The following is a 17500-nucleotide window of genomic DNA, read 5'->3' as shown; positions in this document are numbered from 1 at the left end:
TCGTCCTGAAACCACAGTGGGACTTGAACACTAATCTGGCCTTACCTTGGCCTTACCTTGGCCTAGCTTGGACGACTAAAGAAGTTAGCGTAAACCTGGGCGCTAAAACACAAGACACAGACGTAGCATAAATTGGTCTCCTTCCAAACTACGTAAGCAAGAGTGGACGAAGTGAACTGAAGTCACAGTGTCGGCGATCAAGTTTTTATTTTATTCCTTTGCCCACAAGAGCATAGTGTACGTTCAGTTGTCGCACAAGTACCATTTTATTTATTTTATTTTCATTTTATTGCATTGTTTTGTTGTACTTTATTTCACCTTGTTGCATTTTATGTCATTTTATTATTTTTATTTCCTCCGCGTACAAGTGCGTAGTGCTCCCAATTGTGGCACAAGTGTCAGTTTATTTTATTTTATTTTATTTCATTTTATTACAATTTTATTTCATTGCATTTTATTATAATGTATTGTACTTTGTTGTATTTGATTTTATTATATTGCACTTTAGTCTTTGTAAATATGTAAGGTGGTCCAGTCGTCCGGTACTCGGAGTGACAGGAAGAATAGGGGGACCCGGATAGCTTCGGCAGTGCGGGATACCTCTCCCAATTCCAACCACGGAAAGTTAATAGCTCATGTGAACACTGTATATTTTCACACCCCTGAAGACGGTTCTAGGACTAGGACCGAAACGTCAGGCATTAAACTTCCCACTTTGAGTCTGGTGTTTACGCTTCTCCCCCCCTTACAATATATATACATATATATGTATATATATATATATATATATATATGTGTGTGTGTGTGTGTGTGCATGCATATCATATGGTTCGGGAAATTGTTTCATCAACTCTATCCGCTTTCTAATAACATTATTTGGCAACAAAGAAAACGGGTCGTGTGTGAAAGAAAAAAGGGTCTTAATTACATATGAAACCCAATCTTGGCTTGTTCATATTAATATGTTAATCCAACTCTGGTATGCAAGGAGTCGTGTGTGTGTGTGTGTGTGTGATTCACCATGGTCTTGCATCACGTGTTGGACTCGTGATCGACAGTTATTAACCTCCCGGATGAGAGCCCAGAGTTCGTATGACCGATCTATGGGTAATACTGTGACCTTACACGCACACACACACCCAACTCCCCGCCCACGAGAGTTGGAATAACTACTCGAAGCGCAGCGATACTGAAATAATTTCAGCCCTGGGCAGGATTCGAACCAGGTACCGCCGGTACCGCCATACTGACAGTCTGGTACTCTACCAACCGCGCGCGCGCGCGCGTGTGTGTGTGTGTGTGTGTGTGTGTGTGTGTGTGTGTGTGTGTGTGTGTGTGTGTGTGTGTGTGTGTGTTTAGTTATAGAAGATGACTTTGCCTACACGCCTGATATCCGCTCCATTGTGTTGTGGCTGTTGTACTTCGACCCTGATCCCAAGCAACACTTGCATCAGTTCGAGTGAGTCTCATTCATCGGGCAGAAGCCTCAGAAGTGAATTCGTCCTCTGGGGGTCTCCGAGTGCAAGGTGTCCACTGTAGACAAAGAAACTAGAAAGAGGAAGGTAGCTGGCGACAAAGGCAATGGGCGAGCAGACAACGGCAGCTGCTGGCGACAAGCAAAGCGTCTGGCGACAAACGAAGGCAACTGGCGACAAGCAAAGGCAACTGGCGACGAGGAAAGGCAAATGGCGACAAGCAAAGGCAACTGGCGACAAGCTTAGGTAACTGGCGACAATCTAAGGCAACTGGCGACAAGCAAAGGCAACGGGCGACAATCTAAGGCAACTGGCGACAAGCTAAGGCAACGGGCGACAATCTAAGGCAACGAGCGACAAGCTAAGGCAACTGGCGACAAGCAAAGGCAACGGACGACAATCTAAGGCAACGAGCGACAATCTAAGGTAACTGGCGACAAGCGAAAAGCAACTGGCGACAAGCAAAGGCAACTGGCGACAGCCTACCTAGGAAAAGCAGTATGTAATTACTTTTCGCATGACCTTTTATGGTTTCCTCGCTTCCAGTGGGAGGCTGTGTAACTCTCTCCCTCCAGATTTCTTTTTATCCCCACTTATCTATGACATAGACTAACAAAAAATGAATATCAAGACGCCTTTACAACATCATCATAAGAACATGAGAACATAAGAATAAAGGAGACTGCAAGAGACCCTAAGGCCTACACTAGATATCTCCGTATCCATAACCACCTGTCGTCCCCATCCATAAAGTTGTCTAATCGTTTTCTAAAACAACTGATAGTTTCAGCGCTTACTACATGGTTACTAAGTTTATTCCATTCGTCGACCATCCTATTAGTAAACCAATTCTTGCCTATTTCCTTCATCGCTTGAAAATGTTACGTTCTTTATTTTTTTTTTCTTTGGCACATTTATTTTTTATTTGTTTATATATTTATTTATTTTATCATTTTTAGGCGGGAGGAGGGAGGCTTGCATATATGTATAAGATAAAATCTTGAATGTGAAAAAGAAAAACTTGCTAAACCCATGTTGCCTTTTTGTGTGTGTCAAGTCTCGAAACAGTTTAGTGTCGTAACTAAGTCCTTTCCTCAGTCACTGATGTAAAATCCTATTATTCCTTCCTATTCAGCTTGAGGACTTATTTTCAATTTTCCTTGCGCCGCTGAGATAAAGTTTTCACATTCATAAAACAATAATTTGTATAATTCATGTAGATACAACAATGGCTTGTCTTAATATAGCCTCTCATGGAATAACTTCTTAATTCTCGTAATAGGTGAAGACTGAGCTATTTATGTGCGACTGTAGGATGATAGCCACACTTTGTCAGTTCCAGGAATGCACCATTTGGTCCATTACTAGGTCGGATGTGAAAAAAATATAATAATGATAAATAAATAAATAGATAAGAATTAGAATAATATAGATGATAATAAATCAAAGTGAAGGAAAGGGCTGACACCTAACAACCCAAGTTCCAGGAATTGGATTCCTACACTTGAAACTGAGGATGCTACTTTGTGACGTCACACGCGGATCCCACAAACATGTAACATTCGCTGCCTGAAATGACTGAAGTAAACCTCAGTTTCCTGAAGGTACACGCTTCATCCCCCACCCCCTTGGCGCTGTCTAGGGTCGAGGTGCGGGGGGGTGGGGTGGGGGTGGGGTTCCTTTCCTGATCTCCGGGTTTTGTTACTCCCAACAGAATCGCATAAGGTGAACACCTCTTGAGTTTATGTTTGAACAGTTCCCGACAGCTGGAAGGCTAAGATTCGGTTGGGTGAGTCACTGCCTGGCCAAAACATAAATAAATAAATAAATAAATAGATAAATTAATAAATAAATAGATAAAAAAGAGAGAAGGAAAGAGAGAGAGAAAGAGAAAAAAAAAGAGAGAGATATAGGGGCGTTCGTGTTGTGTCTGTACAGAAGTGGGTCCTTCACTGTACAAAACTTTCATTCATGTCAACAGACACTATATGGTGCCCGTATGGACAAAGCATTAGTGAGGAACCCCCCTCCCCCCGGCCAACTAGTAGGCTGTAGCTATGTGTATCCTATGCAAATGAGTCTTAGTTGACGATGGATTGCTTAAGGGTCAATTTCACTTCAGTAGTCTGTGTGAGATCGACCTTGACATCAATTCTTTTTTCTCCAATGCCAGAGTGATGTCAAATACACTAAATATACTGGTTTGTCCCGAAATCTGTGTTCTACGGACCCATAAACAAATTTTGTATTCCATCCTCTGTTTTGTTCGGCAAGGTCATTACACGATCAAGGAACGTAAGTCCGGTGCACCGTAAATAGTTCGAATTAGTCTGTTTAATATTTCCCACAAGATATTTAGACATGCAATGGGAGCATTTATAAGTGAAGAAAGTTGCAGACGTGAGCAGTGGGAGCATTTATAAGTGAAGAAAGTTGCAGACGTGAGCAGTGGGAGCATTTATAAGTGAAGAAAGTTGCAGACGTGAGCAGGTGCTATTATTGCTCAACGATGATCGTTCATGGCTTATTAATGATCGTCAAACGATTGTCCAGAGCATCGATTCTTTGCTTTCGGAATGAGGCTGTTTTTCTTCGAACTGCAAAGTAGGAGGCTGATCATTTTAACCGAACCTATAACCAACGCACTTACCCAAATATGATGCCAGGTAGTAGGATGATCGTCACCCGCCATTGGCTGTGATAAGTTAATTAATAATCTGCATCTAACAAAACATCTTTTTGCTTCACATTCATGTCATGGGACGCGTGACTACGTCATCCAGTCTTCCCACACCTCAAATAGGACATTCCAATGTCGACCAAGTCTCATTGCCTACGCATCACTTGACCAAGTGCTTGGTAAACATAGGCTGACGCAATACTGAGTGTCAAGGATCAGGAGTTTGGCGTTGTTATCTGTCTACTGTAACCATCGAAATACTTCATTAGATTCATAGCTTGTGGGTGTACTAAACCAAGATTTGGTTCTTGTAGTACAAGTGTACAAAATATTGTACATCGGACATTGTGTAGCCTTATTAACCAAAGGCTTTTTCCCCCTACACGAGGGGTAGCCAAAAAGAAAAAGGCCTGATGGTCGGGTTTAAAGTTGGAAAGGAAAAACAGTAAGTAATAAAAAGAGGCGAGGCTAAAAGAGTAATACTAGCTAGCCTATTTTCTTTCTCTCTCTCTCTCTCTCTCTCTCTCTCTCTCTCTCTCTCTCTCTCTCTCTCTCTCTCTCTCTCTCTCTCTCTCTCTCTCTCTCTCTCTCTCTCTCTCTCTCTTTTACATTTTATAATAGAGACGTATCATACATGAACACTCAACTTCCGTAAGGTTTTTAAGCGAATGATACTGTCTAATTTGGATACACGGTTCCAATATTTCTACTGTATATACAGTATGTATATATACGAGTATATATATATATATATATACATATATATATATATATACATATATATGTATATATGTATATATATGTATATATGTGTATATATATATATACATACATATATATATATATATATATATATGTATATATGTATATATATATACATACATATATATATATATATATATATATGTGTGTGTGTGTGTATGTATGTATATATACAAACACAAGCAATTGGGCTACAGTTTTCCTGCTTACATCAGAACCTTTTATCGGATCGGATTCAACTGGCGTCATTAGATCTTGAAAACGCCTTTCTTCATCATCGGACCACCACTAGAGAACTTCTTTTCTATTGCCAGGATGAGCACGTGTTCAGGTTACTTCTGCACCGAGCACATCAAGAAGCCAGTGTCATAAATGACAAACACCAAGTGATCCTTAACAAAAAATCTTTTTAGGATATGTAATAGCTGTATTTGGGCTAAGTTTGCCTCTTCGGAGAATGTCATTAATTTGACCAGCACAGTGCTTTCGAAAGCACAATTAGAAGTGTTAGGCCTCCGTTTGAGTTTTGCCTTAAAACCCGAAAAACATATATATGTATATATATATATATATATAATATATATATATGTATATATATATATATATATATATATAATATATATATATACTGTATATATTGTATGAATCCAGCACATGATCCAAGACCATAGTAAATCTCAAACACACACACACACACATACACACACACACGCACACACGCACATACATACAGGGTAATAAAGGTTTGGAACAAGTTAGATGAGAATGTGGTGTGTGCAAAAACGATACACTAATTTAAAAACAGTCTAGATAAAACGAGATATGAAGACGGGACACCACGAGCATAGCTCCCCTTCCCGCAAAATACAGCTAGGTAAATACACACTCGTGGCGCGGTGGTAGAGTTCCCGCCTGCCACTACGGCGTTCCAATTTCGAATCCCGCCCAGGGCTGAAATAATTTTAGTATCACTGCGCTGCGGGTTGTTACTCCAACGCTCGTGGGCGGAGAGTTGTGTGTGTGTAAGGCCACGGCATTACCCATAGATCAGCCATATACGTAAGAGCTCTGAGATCTCTTCCGCGAGGGAAATAGCTGTCGATCACGGGTCCAACACGTGAATCCGAGACCATGGTGAATCACACACACACACACACACACACACACACACACACACACACACACACACACACACACACACACACACACACACACACACACACACACACACACACACACACACACACCCGCACACACACACACACACACACACACACACACACACACACACACACACACACACACACACACACACACACACACACACACCACTCCAATTCTGGTAGGTAAGGTGTTGTATTTGTGTGTGTTTGTGTGTACATGTGCAAGATCAAGGTATTATCTAGTTCGGGCCACTGATAAGCTTTGAGTTGTCATCCACAATGGTAATAGCTGTCTGTCACTAGTCCTGTCACGATTCATGACGTTGGTAAATCACATACACACACACATATATAAACATACATACGCACACACATACACACGCACACACATACACACACACGCACACACACACACACACACACGCACACACACACACACACACACACACACACACACACACACACACACACACACACACACACACACACACACAAGAACTCTTGGTCAGCTAGTAAGTAGGCTGTCGCTATGTGTAGCCCATACAAATGAGGTTTGGTTGACAAGGGATAGCATAAAGGTCAGTTTGACTTTAGTTGTCGCCGTAAGATCGACCTTAACATGAACTCCCAGTAAAAAAAATTCTTTCTTTTTCTTTTTGTCTTTATTTTTCCTTATTGGCGTTCCCGATGGTGTTTGGACTAACAAGTTTTTTTTTTCTTGTTTTTTTTTTAAGATTTTCCTGGTACGACCTTTGCCTACCGAACGGGTTAAGCTACCGGTCTTCCAGACACTTTCACTACATCCACGTGCGCATCGCTACAGCGCTGGTAGGCTCGTATCTGACCGCAAGAGTTTGTAGTCCAGGGATACGCCGCAGCCGTTTGACTGCTGTTACGATCCGTCTATAGCCTTGATTTTTTTTGTTTTTTTCTGCAGAGAATCTGGATTTTATTCTTTTTTTTTCCTTTCTTTTGTCGAGACCACTCTACTTTTCCTTTGTGATATTGACTACATGGACTCGTGCATCCAGTATTTTATTTATTTATTTATTTATTTATTTATTATCTAATTGTCATTATTTTCATTTTATTTATTTACTTTGTATCATTATTACTATTATTATTATTCATTAATTAATTTATTAATTTTATTTATTTTATTTTATTTGTTTTTATTTATTTATTTATTTATTTATTTATTTACTTTTTTTTTTTTTTTTTTTGACTAGTCTGTTCTTCAATTTGACTTTTTTAAAGAGATAGCATCAGGGATGGGATGTGTAAATTCTTGGTTGATTGGAAGGAACTTTCGTTGAAGATCATGGGGGAGGATGGGAGATTGGTTCCGAGAGTAAGGAAAGTGAAGAGGAGAGAGATGCGTTTTGGAGTAATTCAAGTGAGGATAAGGAGGGTTAGGGAAATGTCAGTGTAGTGTTGGAGTGGGTTCTTTGGTTGTAAACACCGTTGGCTCTTTGCGGTCTATTCGCTGATCCTATTCTAATACAGAAGAGAGAACAAAGAGGCCTCTCAGCCAAGCTTTCAAGAGACCTACGTCGCCAAGAACGCCCTCCAACATACAAATCTCCACCAGAGAGACACCACCAAGCCTTCAAGAGACCTACGTCGCCAACAGTAGTGGTACCGGGAGATCTCAATACCAGAGTAAAAGATGAACAGATAGATGGTACTGGATGGGTATGGTATGCAAGGAAGACACAATAACGGAGAGACAAGAAGTAATGGTCTCAAGCTGTGAGGAAGTAGATTTAATTTAGAAGTGGGTAGAAACAATTTCGCCAACCGCCATGTAATAAATCAATGGAATAAACTTCTTGCAGAGCCATTGCAATGTAGTACAGTTCGAAGTTGTAAGCAATGTGATGTATTGCCTGCCATATGTTTTATTTTATTTGTTATGATTTATTTCTTTATTATTTATCTTTTCATTTTTATTATCTTATGACTTATAAAACGTTGTTCTTTTTCTTTTTGTCTATCATTTATCATTATTTTATTATTAACTTTTTTTCCTCATCCTACCTGATAATGGACCAAAAGGTCCCGTGTCAGTATGCTGTTCCTTTCTAATCCTTTGTAATGTGTACTGAACCGGAAATTACGACAACAAATAGTGTTTAAGAAGAAAAATAAACACACCTACCAACCAGGATGGTTGATAGGAGGGTAATCAAGAGGACATTAATGGACTATGTAGTTGTACCCAAAAGGAAGATGGGGAGAATCCTGGACGTGAATGTGCTCAGACGAGTAGTGGAATGTCTGATCATAATTTGATGGAATAGAGATTGAAAGTGGAGGTGAAATGGACCTCTTTAGGGGTTTCCTTGGCATTTACCATCTTCAATACCACGGTTTTCTGAAGAACGTAAGAATAGAAGAGACTGCAAGAGACCATAAGGCCTACACTAAGCAGTTCCATGTACCTTACCACCTTTCATTCCTACCTAAAAAGTTCTCTAATGTTCTCTTGAAACAACGACATTTTATCAAGTCGATTCTATTCGTTGGCCAGTGTTGGTAATCCAGTTTTTTACTATTTCCTTCATAAACCTAAATTTGTCTAATTCAGAAATTCTAATAACTAATCCCCCTCACACACACACACACACACACACACACACACACACACACACACACACACACACACACACACACACACACACACACACACACACACACACACACACACACACACACACACACTCTTGTTAAATGTCCCTGTTTTAATTTCTTTCATAGCCCGAAGTCGTGTTCTCTCCGCCACAGGCCTGTCAGGATCAATGAATATATCACGCCAGTCCGCCTTTCGGGAGCTAATCGATGGCAACACGCTAACATACCGTGAAAAATGCATTTTTTTTTTTTTTTTTTTTTTTCGTAAAATCTTATCATTACCCAATTGTCTGATAACTGATACTGTTGGAAAGTCGAGTTCTCTTTGCTCGGAGAATCGGCTCGCTTCAGCTCTGAAAATCCACGTGAACACGTTGCACAAACACGGCAAAGGAAACATGACTCAGTGGCGCGGTTGATAGAGTACTGGGCTGTCAGTACGGAGGTGCAGCAGTACCTGGTTCGAGTCCTGCCCAGGGCCGAAATTATTTCGGTATCGCTGCGCTTCGGGTCGCTACTCCGACTCTCGTGGGCGGGGAGTTGGGTGTGTGTGTGTGTGTAAGGTCATAGCATTACCCATAGATCGGTCATACGAGCTGTGAGCTCTCTTCCGGGAGGGAAATAGCTGTCGATCACGAGTCCATCACGTGATCCAAAGACCAAGGTGAATGGACTGGAAGTCAAGCGTTTATCCCTGACGTTTTGTCTATTGACTTCCTCAAAGTCAATAGATGAAACGTCAGGAATAAACGCCTCACTTATAGTCCTCCTTGTTTCCTTTGCCGTGTTTATGTCTCTTTAGCTCTCCTCTCTGCCTGCTCTCCAGCTCCTGACGTGATAATGATTTTGTTCACAGAGGGTGTGAAGAGTAGGCAGCCACCATGCTGCTGCACCAGGACCCGAAACTCCACTTGACGAAGGCCAGACGTGTATTCATCTTCTTAGTGGGAGTCATCGAGTCTGCGCTCTTCGGGGGCGCCGTTTTTGGGTGGCCCCAGCTGGTTCACGTCCTCAAGATTGAGGGCGTGTACAGCCACCTGTGCGGGCAACACAACACCACTGCCCTTCTCCCGAAGGCGGACAACTCGTCTGTGCTTCTGTCGACCACCGTTTCTCCTACTTCGGGCTCGTCGCCGTCCGGAAACCCGTCTGAAGTTCCTCTTCACAGATTGAGATGTTCCAACAGAGAAGAAAACGTCACCGACACGGGCACACTATCACACCAAGTAAGTGAGATTAGATTTTTCCAACTAAGAGAGAAAACTTCCTTAGGGGTAAAAATTCTCTTAGGGAGGAGCACTTTAGGGTTTCAGGGGGAGAAGATTAGGGCCACATATATTTAGACTCAGTCTTTTGGAGTATTGATCTTTCCACAAACTACAATCCTACAGATTCTACAATCTACATGATCTTCATGACACCACACTTACAAGGCCCTGTTCACACTAGCGGTTTGAACCGCACGGATACCGCGACGGTACCGCATAGTCAAAGAAAAACTACCCTGTTGTGTGTGAACACCTACTCTGACTTACATTGTAATTGAACTCCGCAGTTCAAACCGCTACTGTGAACAGTGCCTCATAAGTGTCACCGATTATGTTAACAACCAAGGGGGAATATTTCACCTTTTGAGCTCCTCCCTGTTGTGTGTGAACACCTCCTCTGACTTATATTGTAATTGAACTCCGCAGTTCAAACCGCTACTGTGAACAGTGCCTCATAAGTGTCACCGATTATGTTAACAACCGAGGGGGAATATTTCACCTTCTGAACTCCTCGATGGAGGAGACGAAAGGGACGTCCATAGAACAAATTCATGACTACAGCAAGCTGATCCTGTCTGTCAACTAAAACATAGGAATCTGTTTTCCTTAAAAAAGCATAGACTCAGAGGTGACTTGATACAGGTCTTTAAGATTCTAAAGGGAATTGACAACATCAAAAGTGACAAAATTTTCACACTGAATGAGAATCCGACAAGAAACAATGGTCTCAAACTATCCGGAAATAGATTTAATTTGGAAGTGGGTAGAAACAACTTCGCCAACCGTGTAGTTAATGAATGGAATAAACTTCCTGCAGAGGCAGTGCAATGTAGTTCAGTTCGAAGCTTTAAAAATCATTTAGATAAACACCTAAGCAAGATGCTGTAATGACTATCATTTGTTTTATATTATTTGTTTATTTGTTTTGTTATCATTTGTCCGTTTGTTTATTATTATTTGTTTGATTCTCATTTATTATTAGTTATGTCAAATTATTATTATTTACTATTTACCTGTTTATTATCTAACTATACCTATGCATTTATTTATTTGACTTATTATTGACATTATTATTGTTTTTATTTATTCATTTATTTGTTTATCATTATTACGTTTTTTTCGCATCCGACCTAGATATGGACCAAAAGGTCTTCTCTCGGTATGCTCCGCCTTTGTAATCCTTTGTAATCCTTTGTTTGGGGATGGGAAAGGTGTATGCATGGAGACAATGACCTTGGCGACTGGCGACGGCGTATGAGTGAAACGACGCGATTCTTGACGTATACTCCTAATTAATTATGACAATGACGACAAGTAAGATGTACTTGTTAATCGGCGATGGGGCTTGGGGGATGACATTGTGGTATATGAAGATATAATGCCCAGAGAGCCTTCGTTAATAAAATGCTGTGCACAAAACCTCCCATAATCTCTTTACTTGCGATTGCATAACTTGCTAGTTTATCGTCACGTAGAAACATTTTAGAGAACATAAGAATATAAGAATGAAGAAGACTGCAAGAGACCATAAGGCCTACACTAGGCAGCTCCATATCCATCACTACCAGTCATCCCCATCCATAAAGTTGTCTAACCGTTTCTTAAAACAACTGATAGTTTCAGCGCTCACTACATGGTTACTAAGTCTATTCCATTCGTTGACCACCCTATTAATCTGACGATAGATGATTCTATTCAGCTTAAAGCCTCGTTCTGAAAGTATGTTTATGTATTGGTATAGCTTCACAGAGGATAGGCAGGTAATCCTCTTTCATTTTACATATTAAAACAACAGGGCAGGACTCGCAGTAATGGATTTAAATTGGACAGATTTAGATTTAAGAAGGAAATAGGCAAGAATTGGTTTACTAATATATTGGGTGGTCAACGAATGGAATAGGCTTACTGTAGTAACCTTGTAGTGAGCGCTGAAACTATCAGTTGTTTTAAGAAATGGTTAGACAACTTTATGGATGGGGATGACAGATGGAGATGGATATGGAACTGCCTAGTGTAGGCCTTATGGTCTCTTGCAATCTCCTTCGTTCTTATGTTCTTACATAACCACCACCGCTGCAGATTACAGACTGGGAACGTGCCTGGTGCTTGCATCATTGATTGTGTTTGTTGGCAGAGGTCAGTCTCACGAAGGAATATGTCGACTTGATATCAGGGCTACCGTTTCGCTGAATTTTGTATCAAAACGTAGACAAATAGCGGCATGTGGCAACTGCACGAGGACACGAGGAATTTTTTTCTACATATCAGCGGGCTGTTCAAAACATTTAAAAACTCAAACTTTTTGTTTAAAAATCATAGAACTAGTTATCAGATAATAAATGGTACATCAAAATATGTGTTACTTATGAAATATTGTACCCCAAAAGATACGTTTTTACGGTGTAGAAATTTTTTTTACGCCAAAGTTTCAGCTTTCTTTTAGCGAAAATGATATAAAAAATATATATATATATATATCTTACTGAATATGTTAGGGCATGGGGGCCTTATATACATTCAAGAATAAAAAAAAACTAGAACCAACATTTTCTCAAAGTTTGACAAGTATATCTTGCTATGAAAGTCTGCACACACCCGAGAAAAATGTATGCCCCGGTATGGTAACACTCCCATTCTACACGGCAGTGTAGAAAACGCGCCAACTCCGTGACGTCATTTGTTTACGTCATATCGGGTGACCTTGACACGTCAGTACGCAGCCATTAAACAACAGTGATCAGTTGGTGCCTTTACCAACTCTTTTAGTTCGATGTAATGGGTTTATAATGGACATATAGATACAATGGATACATAATGGATGTTTGAATATAATGTATACATAATGGATGTATAGATACAATAGATATATAATGGATGTATAGATATAATGGATACATAATAGATATATAAATACAAGGGATATATAATGGATGATACAATAGATACATAATGATTATATAGATACAATGGATACATAATAGATGTATAAATACAATGGATACATAATATATAGATACAATGGATACATGATAGATGTATAAATACAATGGATACATAATATATAGATACAATGGATATATAATGGATGTATGAATATAATGGATGTATAATGACTATGTATGTAATAGAGTTGTCTAAGACCATGACAAAAAAAAAATCCGCTATTATGTCATATTACATAGTCTCAGTATGAATTGAACTCTGACACACAACGAATGACGTCATTTGTCTTCTTAAGGCCCTGTTCACACTAGCGGTCTCAACCGCAGCGGTTCAATTATGATGTAAGTTAGTGGAGGCGTCCACACTCAACCACACAGTTTTTTTTACTTGATTGTGCGGTACCGCCGCGGTTTCCGCTTGGTTCAAACCGCTAGTGTGAACATGGGTGGGGAACGTCCGGCCTCCGGGCCGTATGCGGCCCGCTAGACAATTTGGCTCGGTCGTGAGACAATTCATAAATGTAATTTCAAAAACTCATAAATAAGGATATCTAAATTGAGTGAAATATCAACCAACACGACAGTGAAGCAGCATCATACTTTATGAAATTAATTTTCTTTAATTATCAATTGTAATTAGTTGTTTTTCAAGTTTATAATTTTGTATGACCCGCGAATTGTGTTAAAACTATCCTACTGGCCCTCGAAAGGACTTACGGTGTTATTCTTAAAAAAATCTTTCCTTACATAAATATTATATAAATCCTTGAAAGGGAAAGATTTATATAAGGAAAGATTTTTTTAAGAATAACAGTGTAAGAATCTTACGTTGGTATTCTTAAAAAAAATATTTCCTTATATAAATCTTTCCTTATATAGATCTTATATAAACCCTTGGAAGGGAAAGATTTATATAAGGAAAAATATGGTATTCTTAAAAAATATTTCCTTATATAAATCTTTCCTCATATAAATCTTATATAAATCCATGGAAGGGAAAGATTTGTATAAGGAAAAATGTTTTATAAGAAAAACGCCGTAAGAATCTTATAGTGATATTACTAAAAAAAAAATTTCCTTATATAGATCTTTCCTTGTATAAATCTTATATAAATCCTTCTAAGGGAAAGATTTATGTAAGGAAAGATGTTTTTTGAAGAATAATACCGTAAGAATCTTACGGTGATATTCTTAAAAAAAAATATTTCCTCATATAGATCTTTCCTTTTATAAATATTATATAAATCCTTGGAAGGGAAAGATTTTTTTAAGAATAGCATCGAAAGATTTCCCACCTCTGACCTAAACCTTCAGCTTGGCAAGGAACAAGTCTACCAAATCCAAAATTCCGGATTCGCGTCTCCCTGAGTCCAACAATTGTCAACTGTGATATTAGTGTTTAGCCGTTCATATTACATAATATTCATATGTTATGTAAGGGTGATGCAGGCAAGGTCATCATATTAAGACAGCAGGGAAGGACTCGTAGTAATGGATATAAATTGAACAAATTTAGATTTAAGAAGGAAATAGGCAAAAATTTTATTTACCAGTAGACTGTTTAACGAATGAAATCGACTTAGTAACCATTTAGTGAACACTGAATCAACTGGTTGTTCTAAAAAAAAAATTAGATCATTTTATGGACAGGGATTTCAGGTCGTAAGGGACATGGAACTACCTTGTATAGGCCCTATGGTCTCTTGGGGTTTCCTCCGTTCTTATATGCTAACGTCACGTCCTTCTCTTCCTTCCTCTCTCCTTTCTTTCAGGTCAACGATGAGCCGTTCAGCTGCGCAGCTCAAGATGAACAGTTTGCTCTCATCTACACGTTAACTGCGGTGGCTTATGGGGTTCCCAGCGTTCTTGTCGGTTTTCTACTACATCACGCTGGTCTCTGGGTGACTAGGATAACAGGCGGGTACGTGCCGTATGTTGATCTGGGGTACGATTCTAGGGGAAAATTCCTCAAGGAAAATATCCCACCGTAGGAGGAAAATTCCCTACGGAAAAATTCGGGGGATTTTATCTTGTTGTTGTTGTTGTTGTTGTTGTTGTTGTTGTTGTTGTTGTTGTTGTTGTTGTTGTTGTTGTTGTTGTTGGGTAACGCTTGTCGTCAGAATTAGAGGAACAATAGTCACAATAAATGAATATATAAGTAAACGAATAAATAGATATATGAATAAATGGTAATGATTTTGGCAAGGAAAGGTTGAGTTAGGACCTTCTTTCATTTGATTTTCATTCTGAATTCTCCCTGGCCACTCCAGACGATTTTAGCCATCTGAGGGCAGGCTAGACAGTGCGCCACTGTAGGAAAGGGTTTCTCCCTCCGTTTGAATAAAATCGACTGCCGGCAACCAGGACAAACTATTACCCTCAACCCAATTTATCCATTGTATATCACAGCAATAAAACTATACATTTCACTGTAAAATGTTTGATAATTTATATGCGTTGATTTAGGGTTTTTTTCGAATATAAAATTGTATCACTGATAAGATTTGTACGGGAATCAAAAGATTTAGGAAATCCACTTGACGAATAAAGCTATGCTCGTCTAGTTTCGACTTACGTTGTTAGACGTCGTAAGTCGAATACGCTAGAGGAGAGTGATGTTCACATCATCAAATAACTTCCGAAGTCCCTTTTTTTTTTTTTTTTTTTTTTTTTTCCCATTATGATATATCATTGTTCAGGTCCAAATGTATGCAATAGTTCAGGTCCACAGACATGAAAGGATTAATGAAAATTTGAACTAAAGACATTGTGATCTGAGAAGAAAGATCATTATAATATTCACCTTGACTTAAGATGTAACATATCACTCAAGCCTCGCTCATATTATTTTATTTTATTTTAATTTTATTTTATTTTATCTTCGACCGATATCATACCACAATGCTCATGCGTGGTCTTGTTTTCTTCCATACCACCACCACCACCACCACCACCACCACCACCACCACCACACCTTTATATCACCATCCTACATCCCACACCCAACCTCATCCAATCCTTACCTGGCCTATGCAATACGTCCTCCTCCTCCTTCTCCTCCTCCTCCTCCTCCTCCTCCTCCTTCTCCCCTCCTCCTTCCTTTCTTCCTCTTCCTCCTCCCCTCCCTCCCCCTCCTCCTCCTCTTCATTCTCTCCCTCCTCTTCCTCTTCTTTCTCCTCCTCTTCCTCCTCCTCTTCCCCTTCTCCTCCCCTTCTCCTCTTCCTCCTCCTCCTCTTCCTCCTCTTCATCTTCCCCCATATTTTCCTCCTCCTTCTCCTCGTCCTCCTCCTCCTCCTCCTCCTCCTCCTCCTCTTCCCCCCCTCCGTTCATCTTTTCCCTTATTTTCCTTCTCCTCCTCTTCCTCCTCCTCCTCCTCCTCCTCCTCCTTCTCCTCCTCCTCCTCCTCCTCCTTCTCCACGTCCTCCTCCTCCTCCTCTTCCCCCCCCTCCGTTCATCTTTTCCCTTATTTTCCTTCTCCTCCTCTTCCTCCTCCTCCTCCTCCTCCTCCTCCTCCTCCTCCTCCTCCTCCCCCTGTAGCTCTTCCCATTGCCGCCGTACCTGACCTCGGTCTGACCGTGCAGCCTGATGCTCTGCAGTGGATTCATCGCCTTGGGACTAACGACATCAAGTAAGTGCCGCACAATGTTGAGATGTTTCCTCATCCAGTTTCCATTATGTAGGAATTGAGCCTTGTTTATTCTGTCCTCCCCAGTTTACCTTCAATCAACTCAAGTTATAATCACATGAATATTCCTTTTCCGTATCATCTCATCGCTCATTACATATCTGCACGGAAATCTGTGCTTCTTTGTGCTTTTAGTATATATGGTCGTGTTTATTTTAGAATCTTATTCTTGAATTCTGTCTCTTTGGAAGATAGCTCTCCACTGGGATCTGTCTCGGCTCTTTACTCCTTTGCTCGTCACAATCAAATCTCCCCTCACTCTTCTTTCCTCCTATGTGGCCAGATTCATCTTGCCTAGTCTCTCCTCCGTGAAACAAAATCCACAAATTAAAAATCAAATTGGTTGAATTCCTCCGCATCCTTTCCAGTTTTCCATGTGTTCATTTAGAATTCAGTGGTTCCCAAACTTTTTTTGTTGCGGAACCCTTTGACATTATTTGAAAAAAAAAATGAAACCCAAAATAAAACCTACTATATTGAAAAATGAATTTATTTTAAACAAACATCCTCCTCAAAATAGTAAGTTGTACATAATTTCCTTAAAACAAACTATACTGAAAAATGAATATATTTTAAATAAACATACTTTTTACTCAAAATAGTAAGTTGTACAACATAATTTCCTTAAAACAAACTATACTGAAAAATGAATTTATATGAAATAAACATACATTTTACTCAAAATAGTAAGTTGTACAACAAAATTTCCTTAAACATACTATACTTTGCTCCTCTGGTGAACTTTAGCTTACGACCTACGGAACCCAAACTACCACATCATACTCCAATCTAGACCTTATTTGCAATATTATTATTCACAAATGAATACAAACGAGATGCGAACAGCAACTGATCTATTGGTTTTTACCCGGTCTGCTTGCGATTCGAAAA

General features: G+C 39.7%; 1 protein-coding gene across 2 annotated transcripts in view; it reads left to right on the top strand.

The window, feature by feature from the left end:
- LOC143019951 (equilibrative nucleobase transporter 1-like) overlaps nucleotides 1-17500 on the top strand; it is a 51769-nt gene that overhangs the window by 15093 nt on the left and 19176 nt on the right. The window contains exons 2-5 of one of the 2 annotated variants that reach the window (XM_076175978.1): nucleotides 6815-6908; nucleotides 9571-9940; nucleotides 14697-14845; nucleotides 16506-16552. In XM_076175978.1, coding sequence (XP_076032093.1) covers nucleotides 9596-9940; nucleotides 14697-14845; nucleotides 16506-16552 — 541 coding nt within the window. In that variant the 5' untranslated portion in view covers nucleotides 6815-6908; nucleotides 9571-9595. The remainder of the gene's footprint in view (nucleotides 1-6814; nucleotides 6909-9570; nucleotides 9941-14696; nucleotides 14846-16505; nucleotides 16553-17500) is intronic. The other variant, XM_076175977.1, reaches the window with a different exon arrangement.

This window comes from Oratosquilla oratoria, chromosome 38, assembly GCF_046742065.1.
Source record: "Oratosquilla oratoria isolate Oo_2021 chromosome 38, ASM4674206v1, whole genome shotgun sequence".
Classification (NCBI taxonomy): domain Eukaryota; kingdom Metazoa; phylum Arthropoda; class Malacostraca; order Stomatopoda; family Squillidae; genus Oratosquilla; species Oratosquilla oratoria.
The sequence above is the reverse complement of the archived record's forward strand: the minus strand, read 5'-3'. Positions and strand labels throughout refer to the sequence as shown.